Below are 17367 nucleotides of genomic sequence, written 5' to 3'. Positions count from 1 at the left end.
AAAAGACCCAGAGCTTCGCCGAAGAAGCAGCCAAGAAATCAGAGTTCACCACCTCCATCAAAAACTCAAAATCTTCCACTTAGTACCTTTTTTCTACTGCACTTGTACTCACAAGGACTCACCGCTTTTCCGGCCTCCAACTTTCTCGGTTTAGCGATAACCTGAAATTGAAATTGAACACTGACTTAATCAGCTTATTGCCTCACCCGTACCAAATTACCCATACAAACATATACAACTATTACCTTCATATTGCAAGACCAGATCCGAAACACACTCGCTAATCGCCCAAAATCAACAATTGTGCTGCATCTTCAATAACCCGGTCCTCTTCTTCGGGCGACTTCGTCTCTCAACATGAAACACGACTTCTATGAACGGGAATAGCATATGAGAGAGGTAGACGGAGGGAGGTATGCTGTGTGGAAAAGAAGAATATGGAAGAGAGGAGGTATGCGGCGAATTTTTCAGCTAGGTTGATATTTAAATTGCACGAGAAGAATGGTAAATAATGTTTTAACCCCGCCCTCACATAACGGAACCCATCATCACCGTCTACCAATTACCGCCACGTCATTTTCTTTTTCCGGGTGCGCGGCGCACCCGGGTGCTCTCTATACGCTCTCCTTCTTTAAATAAGTGAAGCCTTCTTACTTATTAGTCTCTCTAGATGTAGCTCAATCTCTCTCTTTCTTAGTTAATAACATAAAAACCTTCTCAGTTCATGTTTTCTTCTTTCTCAATCCAATGAATAAAAGGTCAGATTCGAGCAACGAAGCTCTAAATTTTTGTTTTCTAGAAATTTTGGTTTTTTCTTCTCTATTAACTTGCGTTCTTTTTTATATGCATGAAGTATATACCACTGCTTCTTTATTTTAGTTTAGAGCATGTAATTAAAATCGTGATAAACTTGTGACTTGAGCGACAATGAACAATAAATTTGTATCTTCTTTCTTTTTGGGGATTTTAGTTTAATCACTAAACAATGACGTACACTGACAAAAAAAAAATCAATGAACAATGACTTTTTACTTTGACCATTTGTTTTAGGGCCTCAAAATTTCACACGCCTTGAGCCTTCATTGACACTGGGTCGCCCCTGCATAGTGAGGCTAGGGGATGCTTCTTACTTTATTAGTTTCCAAAACTCAAGGTTTTTTCTTTTAATTTCTTGATTTATTTTATATGTTTTTATTTATTACACATGTCAGTTTTGATAATTTAACATACACATAAAATCTGATTTCAAATATGAAATATTAGGAAGTGTATCAAGTGGTTAGGCAGTGTGTTTTTATATTACTTCTCTATAAAACTAGCTGTCATGATCCTTTTCCTTATAAACCAGGGTGCATCATACCAAATTCCTCAAAATAGTCATATTCATTGCATGATAATTACTGCCACAAGAGGTAAACGTTCAATCGGATTTACTACTAATTATATGATTTAAAGAACCATGCCTGAATCCTCCTGACTGCACCCTTTATAAAGATCAAAATCTAAACCAAGCATACACACAAAACCCAAAAGACAGGAAACAAAAACCTCATAATTTCACAATTCCCCACTACAAAATGTCATCATCTTCAAGAATCCTTCTTTGCTTGTTCTTGGTGTTGCTCACAACCGGACTCCTGCACACTGAAGCAACCTTGTCTTCACCGAGTGTTGACAATCAACCTTCGGGTAATGGTATGTAATTTTTGAGTTTTTGTTCAGCATGTTATAGATATTCCTAATTAGTTCATGAAACTGATTGTATCATTTGGGCTACAGGATGTGACGGTCAATGCCAAACCAAATGTTGCATATGCAGTGTGGTTCGGACTAGGCCGGTCTGTGTAACATGCTGTGGAGCAGATAATGAGATGCAACCAGGATTGCCCTTCTCTCCCAAGGCTCCTCCCATCAAACTTGATGCCTGAAAATGATTTTGTTTCTCTAGTCATTCTAGCTTAAATTGAATAAATTGATGCGTTTAAGTCACTGGAAGCATAGAAGCTCGTTTCTATGTATGCAATGTGTAATGCAAAAGAATAAAATGATAGCTCATTACGCTGCAGAAGCAATTTGCACACAATCTTGATTACTTTACAGATAAATGGCACATGCTTCGTCTGTGGTTTTTGTCAAGTATGAGGGCTGTAGCCCAAAAACTACACTGGTTCACTGTTTTTTTTTTCCTTCTTTTGGGAGAGGTAGAGGAAACTGATTACAGAGAATATGGCAGTACAGAGTAACTAGCAGGATGCTGCTGAAGTCACCATCATCTGGCCCTCGCTGCAAAATTTGGGTAAACAAAGCTGATGTCCGAGGAAAAGTTTACGGCTTCACATTCTGCAAGTGCAACTAACCAATAAATTCTTAAGTTCCGAACCATGTCGGATATACCAAGAAAAATGTATGACATAATGGAATACAGGAAAAAGTGCATATACATACTTTTAGGTACTTTTTGTGAATCTTCAATGCCTCATTACAAGCCTTTCTAGCATCCAGATTCCCAGTTACATCGCCTAAGATCTGGAGATGAGGTTGAACTATGAGATAAACGGAGACATATAAATAACATGCACATACAGAGGTCAGTAGCAATACATATAGATAGAGAGAGACTAACATTGACAACATCGTCCAGACCCTTGGCCTTTTTCAAAAGTTCCTTGTTTTTGGTCTCAAGAACACTGGCAACAAGAAAAACGGAAAGTGCACCATGTTGTTCTGTGTATCCAGTTTTGACAATGTTTCTCTCAAACTTGCCAAATGCCTTTAGTTCTTTGTCACTTGCATTAGGTGGTGTAGCACCAGTGCTTGACGTTTCGTATGATGAGAAAAGGTTTGGGTTGTATTCCATGGCCCACATCAGCTGAAACCAATCTATATTACTGTCTTAAATCTAACTTATGAAAGAAAAGCAAACAATGAAACTTCAAAATGTTGACTAGCTATTAGAACGAAAAAAGAACCCAGTTGGAAATACAAGTACAGTTTTCCTCCTCACCTCCCAAAGATACAGTGAATCCACAAAGGAAAACTCTCTTCGGAACAGTACCATCAGCATGCGGAATGCAAATAAATACTCACCACCATCTAGTTCCTCTGTTAATTAGGAAATGAAGTTTTAGCTAAGTAATAAGGAGCTGTATTATCGGAATGCATAAAGGAATCCTACCAAGGTGTTGATGAAGTTTAGGATCAATAGTTCTGATTACTTGGGAGAGCGTAGCCAGCTGAGATTGCACCCCCATCAACGAAGAAGTGCTCCTAAAATTTTCTCTCTGTTTTTGAAACAAAAACATCCATCTGAATTATACCCTAACAAAAGCATATCACAAGCACCAATCATGAAACAAATTACTATAAGAAGTTGTTCACTTGTTCTGCAAAAGCAATCAAAAATGAACCAGACAAACTCAAAACACCAGAGGCTGACTTAACAGTTTCTTGTTTCAATCATAATGGAACTGATAACACCCAACTGATAAAACCAAGTGAACTTCTACTTGATAAATGTAGGACTCCAACCCACTCTGCATACCGTACTCTGAACAACTCCTTTTTGGGTATCTACAGTCTAAGGTCATTCCGCATGTTGAAAGAAAAAACTAGACTACAGGCTTAAAAGTGTATAGACCCTTAATCTTTGACAAAATTCAAGTCAAGTAGAATCGCGTATTCCTCATAAGTTGAGACTTTCAGTGATTGATAGCAATGTCTACCACAGAATGTCCGACTGCTGCTAAGCAAGTGGTCACTCATCTCAGAGCTACTGGTGATGTCCCTATACTGAAGCAAGCCAAATTCAAGATACCTGGAACTGACAAGTTTGCTTAAGCGATTGACTTTTTGAGGAGGCAAATTCACCGGGATAGATTGTTTGTGTATATTAATAGTGCATTCTCGCCAAACCCAGATGAACTGGTGATGGATCTGTAGAATAATTTTGGTTTCGATGGTAAACATGTGGTTAATCATGCTTGTTCCATGTTGTGGGGATAACTATCAGTGTGGGGTTTGCAGGCAAATAACTATTCATAATGAGGACATCAAAAACAAGAACATGGTACATGAGTTGCTGATGGAGACATATTTTTGTACATTTTATCATAGACCATTGTTTCTTTTTTATCCTCATCTAGTTCCCCAAGTTAAGTCATTGCCTTACTAATACAGAGCACGACAGATTCATCTCCACCACACTGATAGTTACTGATGCATCTATCCAGTACTAAACCACCTGCACTGGTAGAATCAGTAAGGAATCCCTCTCGCAGATACTTCCTACACTGCAGATCATCCCCCATAACGTCTGCATACGTTTTCTAAACTGCCCAAATTGTGTACTCTAGTGACCTGAGGTAGGATTCAGACGACCCCCACCTAGATAAATTTCCGAAGGTGCAGGTTTCACTGTGTGAATATATATTTATGCGTCTCAATCTGCAGCAATTTTTCTATTATATCCTTGCAAGTAAGACATTGTAACTATCTTTTCTTACAGGCCTTTCTGTAGCCCTAAATCCTTCTAATACTAATCCAGTTCTCCATCTTGGTGGTTAAGATTTCATTCTAGTTTACATGGCTAGTTTGAGTAGTCACTTTGCATCTTTGTGAAATAAAGAATTCATTGTACAGTGGAAACATGTATTGACAAGTTACCGAAAGAATAAGACAGCCATAATTGCTCATGATGTACTAGTAAAGTAAGAAATAACTATTCCAGTATAGACTAATCATTATAAACTACCAATTAGGAATGGTTATCCTACACGTGGCTCAAAAGTTCATACACAGGAATACAAAAAGCAGGTAGTCAACACAGCTCCATTGTGGAAGCAATCCAAGTATCCAACAATAGTATCAAAAAGCTAAGAAATAATACATACCAGCTTTCGCATTGCACGTTCGAAACACCAAAATGCATCTGCGTGATTGTCAATAAGAATGACAATTGGCGAGCATATATCATTCATTCCTGTTCAAAATCTGCCCATTATAAATTTCACTTAATATTGTTAAACTTTTTCAGAACATTACCGAAAATGCAGCAATTCACCTTGAACATAACCAATATCATTGTCCATCCATGCATAAACTGAAAGAATTTCCCAAAGTTTTGCCTGATTAGTTTCACTTTCATAAAATACAAGTGTCCGATCTGTGCGAACAACGTCCAAACCTACAAGCCAAATCCAGCTGAATTAACCACTGTTAATAACAGTTACCATAAAATATTCAATAGACAGGCTTCAAAATAAGAGAAAGTGACAACAATTTTTGTAGTTGTGTTGGATATTCATGCATGAACAAAAAAGTGTGATTATATTCCTGCAGAAAAGAAAGAAAGAAAAAGTGTCCGTTAATGGTAGTGTTTGTCTTTTGTTATTCTTGCATTTTATGAGATAAAGGGAATTTGTTGATTGTTTACATACAAAGAAGCCAGTCCTAGGTAGTCTTCAAAAAGTTTCCGACTCTTTCCAACCACAAAGACAGAGAGAACACTGCATCCCCAGAGAACCTTAGCTTCCTTACCTTTTCCACAAGACTTCCCATTGCAAATATATCAACCACAAAGGGTAGGCTTGTGTTATAGTTTCACAACTCAACCAAATTATTTAAGTTTAGTGACACTAGGAGAACATAAATATACCAATTTGATGCAAGAACTGCTTCCACTGAATCACTTTCTTGTCTGAAACATCATGCCTTGCTCCATTTGGTGCTCCATCTATTGGATGACCGTCATCCGTGACCAGCGGTGTTGTAATAAATTTTCCACTACCAATAACTGGCACCATCTTATTGCATTCAGCTTTCAATCTGACATACTTCTCCCTATAAGGATCAATGTTTTACATGAAGTCACTATATACAATTAAAAGATAAAGGAATAAATGAAGGACACCATGACAAGATAAAAAAGAATGCCACTAGATCTGAAAAGAGAAGACACAGCACAAATGGTGGCAAGGTTATTGTCATCTCAGATATAAGATGGTTCAGAACACACGGTTAAACTGGAACAAGAAAGAAAGATATAAGATGTATGAGTTAAGGAACACAGTGGTCACAGAGTAAAAAATCTTAAATTTAATCTTATGCACCTTGTTGGCATGAAAATTACTGTTCTATAAAATATAGTTGTAGAAATAAAAAAGCATGAAGCCAAGTACACTGGAACCTAAAATGCTCTGTAACCGAAGAAAAATTAGCTTCTGATTCAATATAGATGAAGACAACAGTCTCAAAACACAAATGGATACTCTTAAAAGCCATGAGGCGCAATCTAGAAATACCATCTTAACTAGAAAGGATCTATGCATACCACCTAAAATAAAGCACTTGCTCTCAAGAGCCTCACTATACTCACGATTCATGCATAACACATACCTACTTAACTTCCAAACACAATTACAGCACAGAGTATGGGTACAACACTTGAGTAAGATTTCAAAACCCCTTTCATAGTTATCTATTACCCCAAATTCTGTTATTCTTGAGCAATTCAAAACTTGAAAAGCCAGGAACTTTTCATGTTTCCAGCAGAATACAATTATAATTAGGTCCAGAGAAGATAGCATTACAAGGAGGAAGTGACGACTTTCATGGATAAGCTGTTGCTTCTCCATGGTGCTGAAATTTAAAGCCATATTCTACAGATTCAATCACAATTAAACAAAATGTATTACCTCCGGTGCTGCCTGAGATCATTCCGTTCATCAAAGGTGCTATTTGGATCAAAACAACCTAACAAGAATTCCCAGACTACACCTTTAATTGCAGGATGGACGCCCTAGCATAATAAATGAAATAAAAGATGTAAGTTTAAAATCCTACATATATGGTTCTAACAATAGTAAACCAAAGGAGCAACATATAAGGTGTACTCGACAGCACCGGGGAGAGAATGATGCATTTGTAAGAAAAAGTGGTGTGTTCTTTTGTCTTTGGGTGGAGGGGGATGACATATTTTTACACACAGGAGCATACATAGAGAAAGGCCAACTATCACCTCCCAAAATCCCCAGAAAAAAAGTTACAATAAGAAGAGCTTACCCCTCGTTGGATTCGTCTAAGCACTGACGCAATATCCAAATGACCATCTGCAGAGAAGGCGGCATGCCATCTTCTCGCACTAAGAGTTCTCCCAGCCTGTGAAAGTTGATAATAAACAAAGATAATGTGCTTGTATCAAGAAATCAATATTTACTAATAAAAAGAACACTGGTAAATTTGGTATTGGAAAACTGAAAACTATTTAATGGAAAAATGCTTCCGACATGCAACCTACTCCCAGTAAAAGAAACAGCAACCAACACTTGACTATTATTTAACCTAAGCCTTCTAAAATGTGGTGATAAATTATATTACAAAGCAACAAAAATGAAATGAGAAGCAAGATAGCCTAACCCTCAGCCTAAATCGTGTTTTCGGGATATCAACTTGGCATTCCCGTCTAACTGGATAGAAAGCATCCAACTCAGCCGTGGAAGCTTTCTTAAAAAAGAAGGCCATTTTCCCACACAACCAAAGGCCCCAGGAATCAATTCACTCACTTCCTGTCCTTCATTGGCTGGGGACACACAACAAAACAAACAAGTCAGCAAAACCTCAACCCAAAACAAATCAATGTGCACTTAAAATGAATCCCAATAGATTACCATCACTCCCACACCCAAAATCTAAATCCAAATCTTCACAATTTCATTATCAACATCAATTTATATAAGATGAACTAAAAATGGATCAAACCATATTACAAATTTCACATTCCCAATATGACACAAGCATTAGAACTATCCATCCAATCACAGAACACCCAGAAACAAAGATATCCAGATTCTTCTATCATCCAAAACCATCCACCCCATTGTTTCTAACAAAACACATGCAATCCAAAACATTATAAACATGTAGATTTATGTACCTTCATTTACTGGAAAACCAAGCTAGAATTGTCAATTCTATTAACCCAGTTGAGCTTTCTTCATGAAAAAGAGAGAAACACGGGAGAATATATCATACACAAAAAGTCCGAACCTTTGTTTTAACGGTTTGTACTTTTGTAGGACACTGTCCCTTTATTTCTAGAGTGACCCCCAGCAGTTGGGTCAGTTAAAAAAATAAGTACAAGGAAAAGGACTTGATTGTAAAAAGAATTATATATAAGTGGACTACTGTGGTCTCGACTACAGGGGATCCCAGCTCTCAGGGTTAACAAAACCCTCTTATATCTTCCTCACTTTCTCAAACCCTAGCTCTGCCTCTTTTGCCTCACACGCTTCTCCGACGAGTCTTGACTGCTCTCAGATCCCGGAAAAATGCCTTTCAAGAGGTACGTCGAGATCGGAAGGGTGGCTCTGGTCAACTACGGCCCGGACTACGGCAGGCTCGTCGTGATTGTCGATGTCATCGACCAGAATCGGGTACGGTTCTCTGTTTATTTACGCAAATGCCTCTGTTCCCAGTTCGATTTAGCTCTCAAAGTTTCATACTTTACCATTGTATTTTGCAAGATTGAATTTTTAGGGTTTCATGATTTGATGCAATTTTTGGGATGCAAAAAAGTCTATTGATTTGGAATAGTGGAATTGAAATGTTGTGTGATACTGGGTTTATGAAGTCTGTGAGATATTATGGTTTGTAATTTTTTGATGATAAGTTGTTTTTGTTGCTGTTGGCAGGCTCTGGTTGATGCACCTGATATGGTGAGGACTCAGATGAACTTCAAGAGGCTGTCACTCACTGATATCAAGATTGAGATCCCCAGGGTGCCGAAGAAGAAGACTCTCATTGCTGCCATGGAGGCTGGTGGTCAGTGTAAAGCTATCGATTTTAGTTGTTTACCATTGTGTTTGATGGTTATCTGATTTGGGTTTTTTTAATTGATGGTGGCAGATGTTAAGAACAAGTGGGAACAGAGTTCATGGGGGAGGAAGCTGATAGTGCAGAAGAGAAGGGCTTCACTTAATGATTTCGATAGGTTCAAGCTCATGTTGGCCAAGATCAAGGTATGCTGTTAGTTTTTTTTTTTAATTTGATTGTCCTGCACTATATTTCAAGGGGCAGAGTTATGTTCATGAGTGTTTGACACTAGTCTAGGTGGGACTTGGCCTTATGATTTCTGAGGCCAAATTTGTTTCTTCAATATAAACTGCAAGTAACCAAGAGAGCTGGTGTATGTAATTGAGCATGCGACTAGGTTTTGCATACCATAGTAAAGAGCCTCCTCTGACTAATGCTTGTAGAAATGAATAAATTTTGAGAATCTGATCTTAATTTATAGAGTCTATGTTTCTACTGTTAGATGTTGTAATTAAATGCTAAATGCTTTGTTATTGTGTTGTGCAGAAAGCTGGAATTGTCAGGCAGGAGCTAACAAAGCTGAAGAAATCAAGTGCAGCCTAAATCTGTTGCAGTCTTGTTATAAGATATTGAGTTGCTTCTGTTTTGATTCATAGTGGTAGCACCATATGGGTATTTTGGTTAGGTCATAGTTGTGAGAGGCACTTTTGTTGAAATGATTGGCAGGTTATCTTTAAAAACTTTGCATGAGTTTTGTTTGAATTGAAATGGAAGCCAACTTTCCTCGAGTTGATATTTCTTTTTATGATGTTATTATTGTTGCATTTTGTGGGTTAATTTGGTTTGTTTTCTTGCTCCATATATGCAAAAGCAAAGCAATACTTCACCTGCTTGAGACTACCAGGGACTCCAGGAGACCAAGTATTGAAATTTCACCAAGTCTCAACCATGACACTATCTAACAAAACTAAGAAGATGATAAAAGATGAACGAGGAACTAGAACTCGTGATCTTGGAGAAGTAAACCAAACGTATGATGCAGCAGCCCCCCTCTGTGCAGACTCATTTCCAGCCATGGTATATAAGGTCTGAGCTCTCAGCTGAGTTGGTCCGCCCCGAAAGAAGCATGGTTGAATACATGCTAGCCAAGGCAAATATCAGGTAGAAAAATGTATAGGAATAGCTGACAGGTTTTGCTTCTTTTTCATTCTTTTCTTTCCCTTCTCTTTCCCCTCAAGAAGAGGTTTCTTTTCGGCTTCCCTGGGTGACTACGGTGGTGACAGAAAAGTTGTTGAAGATCGAGCACGTAATGCAGAGTACAGAACTGAAAGAATGGTCGTCGCCATCCCAAGAAGAGGTACTTACATAGACTGCACTGGAGTGGCGAAGACCATTGCAAGCATAGCCACGAGGCTCACTGGAAAGAGCTGTGTAGCACATAAAAGCCCCATAAATTGATATCACAGAAGCAGGAAGGAGGCAGCCAATCACTGCAAATCCAAATGCAAGAACCATGGTCATGACAATGAAGAAGACATTAAGGCCAGAGTCATTGCCAAGAGGGGTTGAACAAAATGAACAGAATGCCTGAGAATGCAAATGCTGCAATATAACGTCCAATTGATACAGCAAGCAAAGCGATATACTATTTTCGTTCTTCTTTCTCTACCATGCATCATTCCAGGAGTGAGTAAAGTCTACCAAGATATTCACTTGAACTAGTAAGAACAGGGCAACCCCAAATTTTGATTGATCTCCGTAGATTGTGAAGACAAAACAGGAGAACGATAAGTAAAAGCCAGATGACCATTTTGGCAGTCCATCGACCATGATACCACCCATCTCGTCGGTCATTTCTATCTTCACACCATTCGCAAGTATGGCCAAAAACAAGAAATTCCCCATGCTGACCCGGGGAACTGCGTGTGTTTGATATCATGCCTCTGGTGCGAGTCTCCGAAGAGCTTATCCAAAAGGGATTTTCTCCAACCCAAACTGTGTGTTACTCTAGCTACATTTTCAATCCAAAATGTTTCTTCCATAAACAATGGCCAGACTAAATGTTCTGCGACTTGGAACTTTCAGTATCTGAAATTTTGGTACTCTTGATTAGCTTGGTCGATGCTCCAGGCTGTGGATAACCACATCTACAGATTCAAGCCGTGCACAATGTTTTGTTGAGCGTTAAAGAGAGTAATATTGTTCAACTGAACAGAACAGTGAGAATGCATTTAGGTACTGTGTAAAACACTCCATAGACAACCACTTATACCTCTTAATCACAAATCCAATAAAAGAACCTATAAACAAGATACAATGATGGAGAAGACAGCATCTGTGCAATATTACAAGCCCTTTAAAGTTCGCAACCTACAAGAGATCTTGCCAGTGGTCACCTTGACCAGAGGAGCACAAGAAAAGAAGCAAGCAGCTTATCTAACTCCTATGATTACAACATAGACCACGGAGCTAGATGTGCTGTGGAGCATTATATCTTCCATTCCAAAGGAGAGATTCACAGTAATTTTTCAAGGTGGGACCTCCAATTTGATCAAAGGCGCACCTACATTTCCTATTGTGTAAACCTTGAGTGCCAAGGTAGATGGCAAAGCTTGAAATATATCATTGATGAAGACTGACCAAGCTTCAGATTCAATGTTAAAGAGGACTCTAGTGACTGATGGCCAATGAGTTCCATGGAGCTCGTTGATTTAGCAAAACATTTCTTCGTTGAATAAGCATGCCTCAACTCTCAAGCTATTTCATAGGCAACTGCAGAAAACAGAAAAAGATGAAATAATACGGTTAGGCACACTTGATATGGCGCGTGAAAAATCTGAAGCTAGGTAACAACTTCAATCATTGCAGCCATTTTGAAAAAAGGAAAAGCAAATTGATTGCAGACACCGGTTTACTTCATGTTTTGATTTAACAAGTGTTGCTTCCGGTACTCATTCTGCTCTGATCTTAGAGAAAAGAAATGAAATCATACAGCAGCTACAATAGTAGTCTGAGCATTATCACAACATCCAAAGCTGGGGTTTAACCTTCTCTCTCTTTTGGCTCATGTGTTTCCTGTGTTTCCTTTTTCTTTTTTGAAAGGGTTGTCTTTCCTTAGAATGAACTAGAATTACCCAAACAAAGGGCCAGTTAGGTTTCCTAATGAAATTGCCGGCAGTAATGAGGCCCATTTAGTACTAGTTTCCCTATATATATTAGACAAGGACTCCAACATTTCAGCAAAAGCTTGTTTTGCCTCAAAAAAAGAAACAAACATATTTCTTTAGGAACCAAACTTGTACACCTTGAACAGACCAGTGAAGTTCAATGTAAAAGTCACCTCATTTTACTTAGAAAGGAGCCTCCAGAGATTCATCCCAAACTTCTACACTTCCATTAGAGGCATTCTCACCATCTTCTTCCATTGACAGCCTTATATACTCTCTGTGTGCAAAGCGATCCCACTCTGTCAAACTTGGATCCTCACGTTCCTGCTTACATCAAAGTATTGTGCATAAGTTATTAAGCAATCTTTCAATTTTATATATGCAAAACACCAGGTTATAGGAAAACTACCTGACGAATAAGAAATGGATCACGACTTTCAAACGCTATAAACTTATTAAGGTTGAAAAGGATGTTGAAGAAATTTCCAGAAAGTTTGCAACCTTTCAAGTCCCTTAGTGTGAAATAATCTTCCTTCTGCAAGTAAGATGTCAAAAGTCGTCATTATCTCATGTCAGTAAGATAACAATAACAATTACAATAACAAAGAGATGATGATGTTTTACCTCAGGTCCAATCATGTCTACTATTTGGCATAAAATATCCTCGAATAGAACAGGTTCTTGGGCCATGCATTCCATACGGTGCAACTGCTCCTCATAAAAGAATTGCAACTCATTCCGTGTAAGGACTCCATTTCCATCCAAATCTATACATTTGAACCTACCAAAATACTATTGAATAAGTTAACTGGAAAATAACTCCCACAGTAAAACATGACTCAGCTTCAGAGAATCAGGCTTGTCATCACAACATTGTTTATGGTAACTACTCACTAGTATATGAAAAATATGTCTAGCATTTAATAGAATGTTAATGAATGTTTCTGTCTAATGGAAGTATCCCATGAGAATCAGGCTTTCTCTTCACAACATTGTTTATGGTAACTACTCACTAGTATATGAAGAACATCTCTAGCATTTAATAGAATATTAACGAATGTCTCTGTCTAATGGAAGTAAGTATCCCATGAATGAATCACAAATCAGGGAAGCCAACACATGTTAAAAAACATAGCTTCAGAGAACAGGCTTGTCATCACAACCGTGTTTATGGTAGCTACTCACTAGTGCACGAAAAACATCTCTAGCATTTAATAGAATATTAATGAATGTTTCTGTCTAACGGAAAGATCCCATGAATGTTTCTCTAGCGATATGTATAACCATGACTTCTACTGCTTAAGTATATAAAGATTGATCCCTATTCTAGAATACTACAAATTCCACACATTATGAAAATAACAAATGTCAAAGTGGAGAAAGAACAGAGAAACAAAGAGATATATACCAATACTCAAGGCTAGGTTCACATGACTTATCCTCCTCTGAAAGCATGAAGTATACAAAATCTTCGTAACCCATCTTCCCTTCAACCTTGCTAGTAAACTTCCGCGGAACCTGAAAAGGCATCGAACAGATACAATCAATGTAGGAACCATTTTTAGGTAATAATTTATCAATCATTTGTTTAGACCTTTGATAAAACACAAACCAACCTGTGAAAATATTCTATCAACAATCCTGTAGGTAAGGGCATGGTTACCATATCTAATGAGATTCTCTTTGTCGATGAAGAAGTCATGATCTGTATCCAGCTCCCAAAACTTGCAGTATATTACATAAAAATGTTCATAAGAGAAGTACCTGAAATTTGGCATAAAGAATATCAATACCAGAACTCAGATTTCAATAAGAAAAAAATCAGATTTCTTTCCATATCCTCATTATAAGAAGTAAGGCGAAAATGCCTTGATTTCAGTAAGTAGTTTCATGTACAGTAATATAGTTGAAATATTAGAACCCTTGAATAAAAGTCAGAGATCAGTGTAATCACTAAACACAAACATGTAAAGGATGGACTGCTTATACAACAAAAGCATAAGGCAACAACTCTAATTGTACTGAAAGAGCAATTTGCATAAGCGAACCTCAGAACTTTATTAATATCCTCTTCCTCATCTGCATGTTGCATAGCAGCAATTAGATTTCCTCGTTTCAGCTCCCTGAGGGTGAGACGGCCAGTTCCTGATCTACTGATGTAGTAAAATATTCTGTAAATGACAGTTTCAGCTGGTCCATTGAAAATAAGTTTATGTGAGCAACTGTAAGTATGGAACATAAAAGGTTTTAGATTTAGGAAAGAAAACATCATATTATCAAACAAACAGAGTGAGCATAATGTGACAAATATATTCTTTTCTGTTGCCGCATTATCTTCCCTCACTAGTTCATTATGTACCAAGCCCAACATTTAAACATGTAACAATGTTGTGTGTTAATTTATTCAAAAATCAGCCAGCTTCTTTCCATTGTTAACATAAAGTTCAGCCACTTCTACAATAAATTCTATGAAAATTGTGTATCATCCAAACTCCAGATTGTACCCAACTATTAAGATGGCAAAATCGATTTCTAGCATTCAGCCCTAGATCAGAAACCATTTTAACTAGCCTAAACAGCTAGGCTACAGCATTGTAAACTTTCCCAAAAATAATAATTAAGAAACAGTAAATATTGTTTTTTACTAGGAAGTATAAGTAAACATACCATATCTTTCTTGAAATTCAGGAGTTCCATGCAAAAATTCCAATCCTGGGTGGGTTGCCACAAGCTCTAGCAGCAGAGGTTTGAAATCTACCTGAATTGCATAATGCAAATCAAACAATTACAAATTGGCATGCATAACAAGAAAGGGTAATTCCATATACAGATTAGTGATATATGATTACATTCAGAAGCACAAAGGGAATCAATTAAGATGCGAGCTGAGGCAGAACAAATATACTAGTTCCACTCAAACCTGAGAAAGGTAATTGCAATGAGGCTGCTTTAAAATTTTAAATACTTGGGTTGCTGTATCCATTGTCATCATATTGCCATCAACCCAATATCTGATGAATGCATCCCTACAAAAAAAAAATGTGAATCAGCACCATGCCACTCTAGTTCAAAATTGTACGATGATAAGAACAAAAAATATTGATTAACCGTGAACATAGGAGTGTTATGAGAGTCTGAACACTGTAAGTAGCAGAGCTACATCTGTTATTGAACAAAGTTAATACAACAAGAGGCAGAAGTACTGCAGATGATATTTAAATTGCACATATGCAGCTGCATTGGGGAAAACATCCTTTAGTTGGCCAAATATCTACAATGGAAATAAGCTGCAAATATCAAAACTTAATGTTTCTCTACACTTCTCTTAGGAGGCTCTATTACTTCACTTTACATCATTTTCCATGTTTAGTTTTTGGGAAGAGAGAGAGAGAGAGAGAGAGATTTCAGTACATAATGGGCATGTATGGGAACACATTAGAACATCATTTCAGAAAAATATATATATATATATTTTTTAATTTACGCTTTTAGACCCCACAGTAACTAGGTCCTGTATCTAATATGTTAAATTACATAAATTGCATACCTGGTCACTATCCCACTGCACCCAGTATCTATCTTTCTAAAGAGAGCAGAAGATAAAAATGTTGGTAGCTTGCATACTTCCTTTGTAACTGCCTTAAATTCTGCATAACCAAAAAACATAACATAAACCTTGCTACAAACGAACTTGTATTCATTAACCTCTGGAAAGTGCATCCACAAAGAATGGAAGGAGAGGCTTTGTTTCTTTTATCTACACAACAACCAATCAGATACACATCTTACCCTGCACTTGCAATCCATCCATATGACTGCTGAAAAGGTCATCAATTTTGGAAAGACATTGTTCCTTAAGTCCGTTAGGTGGTGGGCGACCATTTTGAAAATAGAACTGCAAGAAAACATACAACAATTTTGAGAATCTATCAAAGGACCATAACAACATAACACGACCCCATTTCACGACACAAGTAAAATCTAAGTTTCGCAGTAGTATTGAGTTCGACCTGGGGAATGGCTTCTCTCACTGGTTCACTAACCAATTTCAGCGGAGAGCCCAAAGAAGAGGGGCTGGTTTTCGGCTTGGAAAAGCGCGGAGAGCCAGAGGAACTTCGCGGTGAGAGTGGGGGCGTACTTCCAGCCTGAAACATGGACGGCAGTGAGTTGATCCCGGCAGCATTTGCACTAAGAGAGTTCCCATGAGTACCGATAGAAATGCCTGACGATGACTCATCAATCAGAGACTTCACCTGTCAAATCAAACAGTGAACCACCAAAATCAGCTACAACAAACTCATTCCACTACACCTAAAACAAACCGTTTTAAATTCTAATGCCGAAAGCTACTATTATCGAAATGAAATGACAGCTCTACTGTAATTCAACTATTGAAGCAACAATTAGAGACAAGCTAGCCTAGATTGACCATGGTAACAAAGAATTTACAGAGAGAGTAAGTAAAATTTTACCAGGCGGCCAGTCTGAGGGAGCGAGAGCCACTGAGAGAACAAGTCGTCGGCAATTTGGGGACTGGCTTTGAGAGCAAACGGCGACAATTCCGGGAGCTGAAGAAGCTCAGGATCCAAAGAAGTAATATCTCCTGCTACTGCGTCTATATCCATCGCAACTTCAATCCGTCAATCCCTAAAATCATCACAATCGCTAATCTCTCAAACTCCTGAAAACCCTAGGCTCCAAACACCAGAGAAGAAGAAGGAAGAGTATCAGTCTCCGATGACGCTTACTTCAATCCACCGATGTTCTACTTAATCAACGCCAAGCTGAAATCTTTGGAGTCGGAGGTCTTGAGCGGGTGGAAGCCACGCGCCGAGAATCGGTGAAGAGAGAGAAGACTGAGAGAGATATTGGATGATGATGACGACGATGGTGGTGGTGGTGAGAAGTGGTGAAGGGATTTGTTAAATAGATGAGAGAGAAAGAGAGAGAAAAAAAGAGGAGAGAGAAAGAGGGACACGTAGGATTATATAACGGAAACTGCCGCCCGGAGCCGGAGACTTGACGGCCAGGAGTGGGGAGGAGTGGAGAAGACTAGAAGACTACTCTGACTCTATTTTTGTGTGTCTATTTGGGGTCATCAAAATCTAAAACCGCAAAAAAATATATATAAATGGATACTTACCGTATAAATTTTATCTAAGACATTAACAAGAATTATCTACACATGAATAAGTACAGAAAAAAAATTAGTATAAGCTTTTATAATGAGATTATCGAGTCTGAATTTATGCGACTCAATGAAAAACTGATACTCTACAGCATAAATTGAACAAACAGTCAACTTTCTTTAAATTATGAAAAACACAATGTGACATAAATCAAACAAAATAATCAACTTATTTCAAATTTATGACAAGTTCGTTAAAAAAAA

At 37.9% G+C, this 17367-nt stretch overlaps 3 protein-coding genes and 2 pseudogenes across 3 annotated transcripts; 2 read left to right on the top strand and 3 right to left on the bottom strand.

Annotated features, from left to right (window-relative positions):
• Positions 1-2031: 2031 nt before the first annotated feature.
• LOC101294317 (TBC1 domain family member 15-like) lies at positions 2032-7977 on the bottom strand. The gene is made up of 12 exons (XM_004289920.1): positions 7931-7977; positions 7414-7576; positions 7060-7155; positions 6693-6796; positions 5654-5838; positions 5060-5182; positions 4890-4978; positions 3176-3281; positions 3005-3102; positions 2624-2869; positions 2446-2526; positions 2032-2340 (listed from the first exon to the last, which is right to left on the bottom strand). The coding sequence occupies exons 2-12, from the start codon at positions 7516-7518 to the stop codon at positions 2326-2328; spliced, it is 1248 nt and encodes a 415-aa protein (XP_004289968.1). The 5' UTR covers positions 7519-7576; positions 7931-7977; the 3' UTR covers positions 2032-2325.
• Positions 3715-4002, top strand: LOC101294614 (annotated as a pseudogene).
• A 274-nt stretch (positions 7978-8251) lies between the features above and the next one.
• Positions 8252-9643, top strand: LOC101294027 (60S ribosomal protein L14-2-like). The gene is made up of 4 exons (XM_004289919.1): positions 8252-8429; positions 8688-8817; positions 8902-9014; positions 9355-9643. Exons 1-4 carry the CDS (start codon positions 8325-8327, stop codon positions 9409-9411), a joined length of 405 nt encoding a protein of 134 aa, XP_004289967.1. The 5' UTR covers positions 8252-8324; the 3' UTR covers positions 9412-9643.
• A 227-nt stretch (positions 9644-9870) lies between these two features.
• On the bottom strand, positions 9871-11506 carry LOC101303191 (annotated as a pseudogene).
• On the bottom strand, positions 10917-17072 carry LOC101293736 (serine/threonine-protein phosphatase 2A regulatory subunit B'' subunit alpha-like). Its single transcript, XM_004289918.1, has 13 exons — positions 16448-17072; positions 15986-16228; positions 15765-15870; positions 15523-15622; positions 14896-15001; positions 14643-14733; positions 14024-14165; positions 13592-13739; positions 13384-13493; positions 12600-12756; positions 12385-12510; positions 12149-12299; positions 10917-11580 (listed from the first exon to the last, which is right to left on the bottom strand). The coding sequence occupies exons 1-12, from the start codon at positions 16598-16600 to the stop codon at positions 12159-12161; spliced, it is 1623 nt and encodes a 540-aa protein (XP_004289966.1). The 5' UTR covers positions 16601-17072; the 3' UTR covers positions 10917-11580; positions 12149-12158.
• Positions 17073-17367: the final 295 nt, after the last annotated feature.

The sequence above is a fragment of the Fragaria vesca genome, linkage group LG2 (genome assembly GCF_000184155.1).
Source record: "Fragaria vesca subsp. vesca linkage group LG2, FraVesHawaii_1.0, whole genome shotgun sequence".
NCBI lineage: Eukaryota > Viridiplantae > Streptophyta > Magnoliopsida > Rosales > Rosaceae > Fragaria > Fragaria vesca.
This window is presented reverse-complemented; position numbering and strand designations above follow the sequence as displayed.

What these genes read in the sequence shown, in the direction of transcription:
- LOC101294317 (XM_004289920.1), bottom strand. Translation starts at nt 7,518, where the DNA reads ATGGCCTTCTTTTTTAAGAAAGCTTCCACGGCTGAGTTGGATGCTTTC. An exon ending in TGATATTGGTTATGTTCAAG is followed by an intron (nt 4,979 to 5,059) that starts GTGAATTGCTGC and finishes GATTTTGAACAG; the next exon opens with GAATGAATGATATATGCTCG. An exon ending in TAAACTTCATCAACACCTTG is followed by an intron (nt 3,103 to 3,175) that starts GTAGGATTCCTT and finishes CCTAATTAACAG; the next exon opens with AGGAACTAGATGGTGGTGAG.
- LOC101294027 (XM_004289919.1), top strand. Translation starts at nt 8,325, where the DNA reads ATGCCTTTCAAGAGGTACGTCGAGATCGGAAGGGTGGCTCTGGTCAAC. An exon ending in ATGTCATCGACCAGAATCGG is followed by an intron (nt 8,430 to 8,687) that starts GTACGGTTCTCT and finishes TGCTGTTGGCAG; the next exon opens with GCTCTGGTTGATGCACCTGA. An exon ending in TCATGTTGGCCAAGATCAAG is followed by an intron (nt 9,015 to 9,354) that starts GTATGCTGTTAG and finishes TGTGTTGTGCAG; the next exon opens with AAAGCTGGAATTGTCAGGCA.
- LOC101293736 (XM_004289918.1), bottom strand. Translation starts at nt 16,600, where the DNA reads ATGGATATAGACGCAGTAGCAGGAGATATTACTTCTTTGGATCCTGAG. An exon ending in GGATGGATTGCAAGTGCAGG is followed by an intron (nt 15,623 to 15,764) that starts GTAAGATGTGTA and finishes TTGGTTATGCAG; the next exon opens with AATTTAAGGCAGTTACAAAG. An exon ending in GAACCTAGCCTTGAGTATTG is followed by an intron (nt 12,757 to 13,383) that starts GTATATATCTCT and finishes GTATTTTGGTAG; the next exon opens with GTTCAAATGTATAGATTTGG.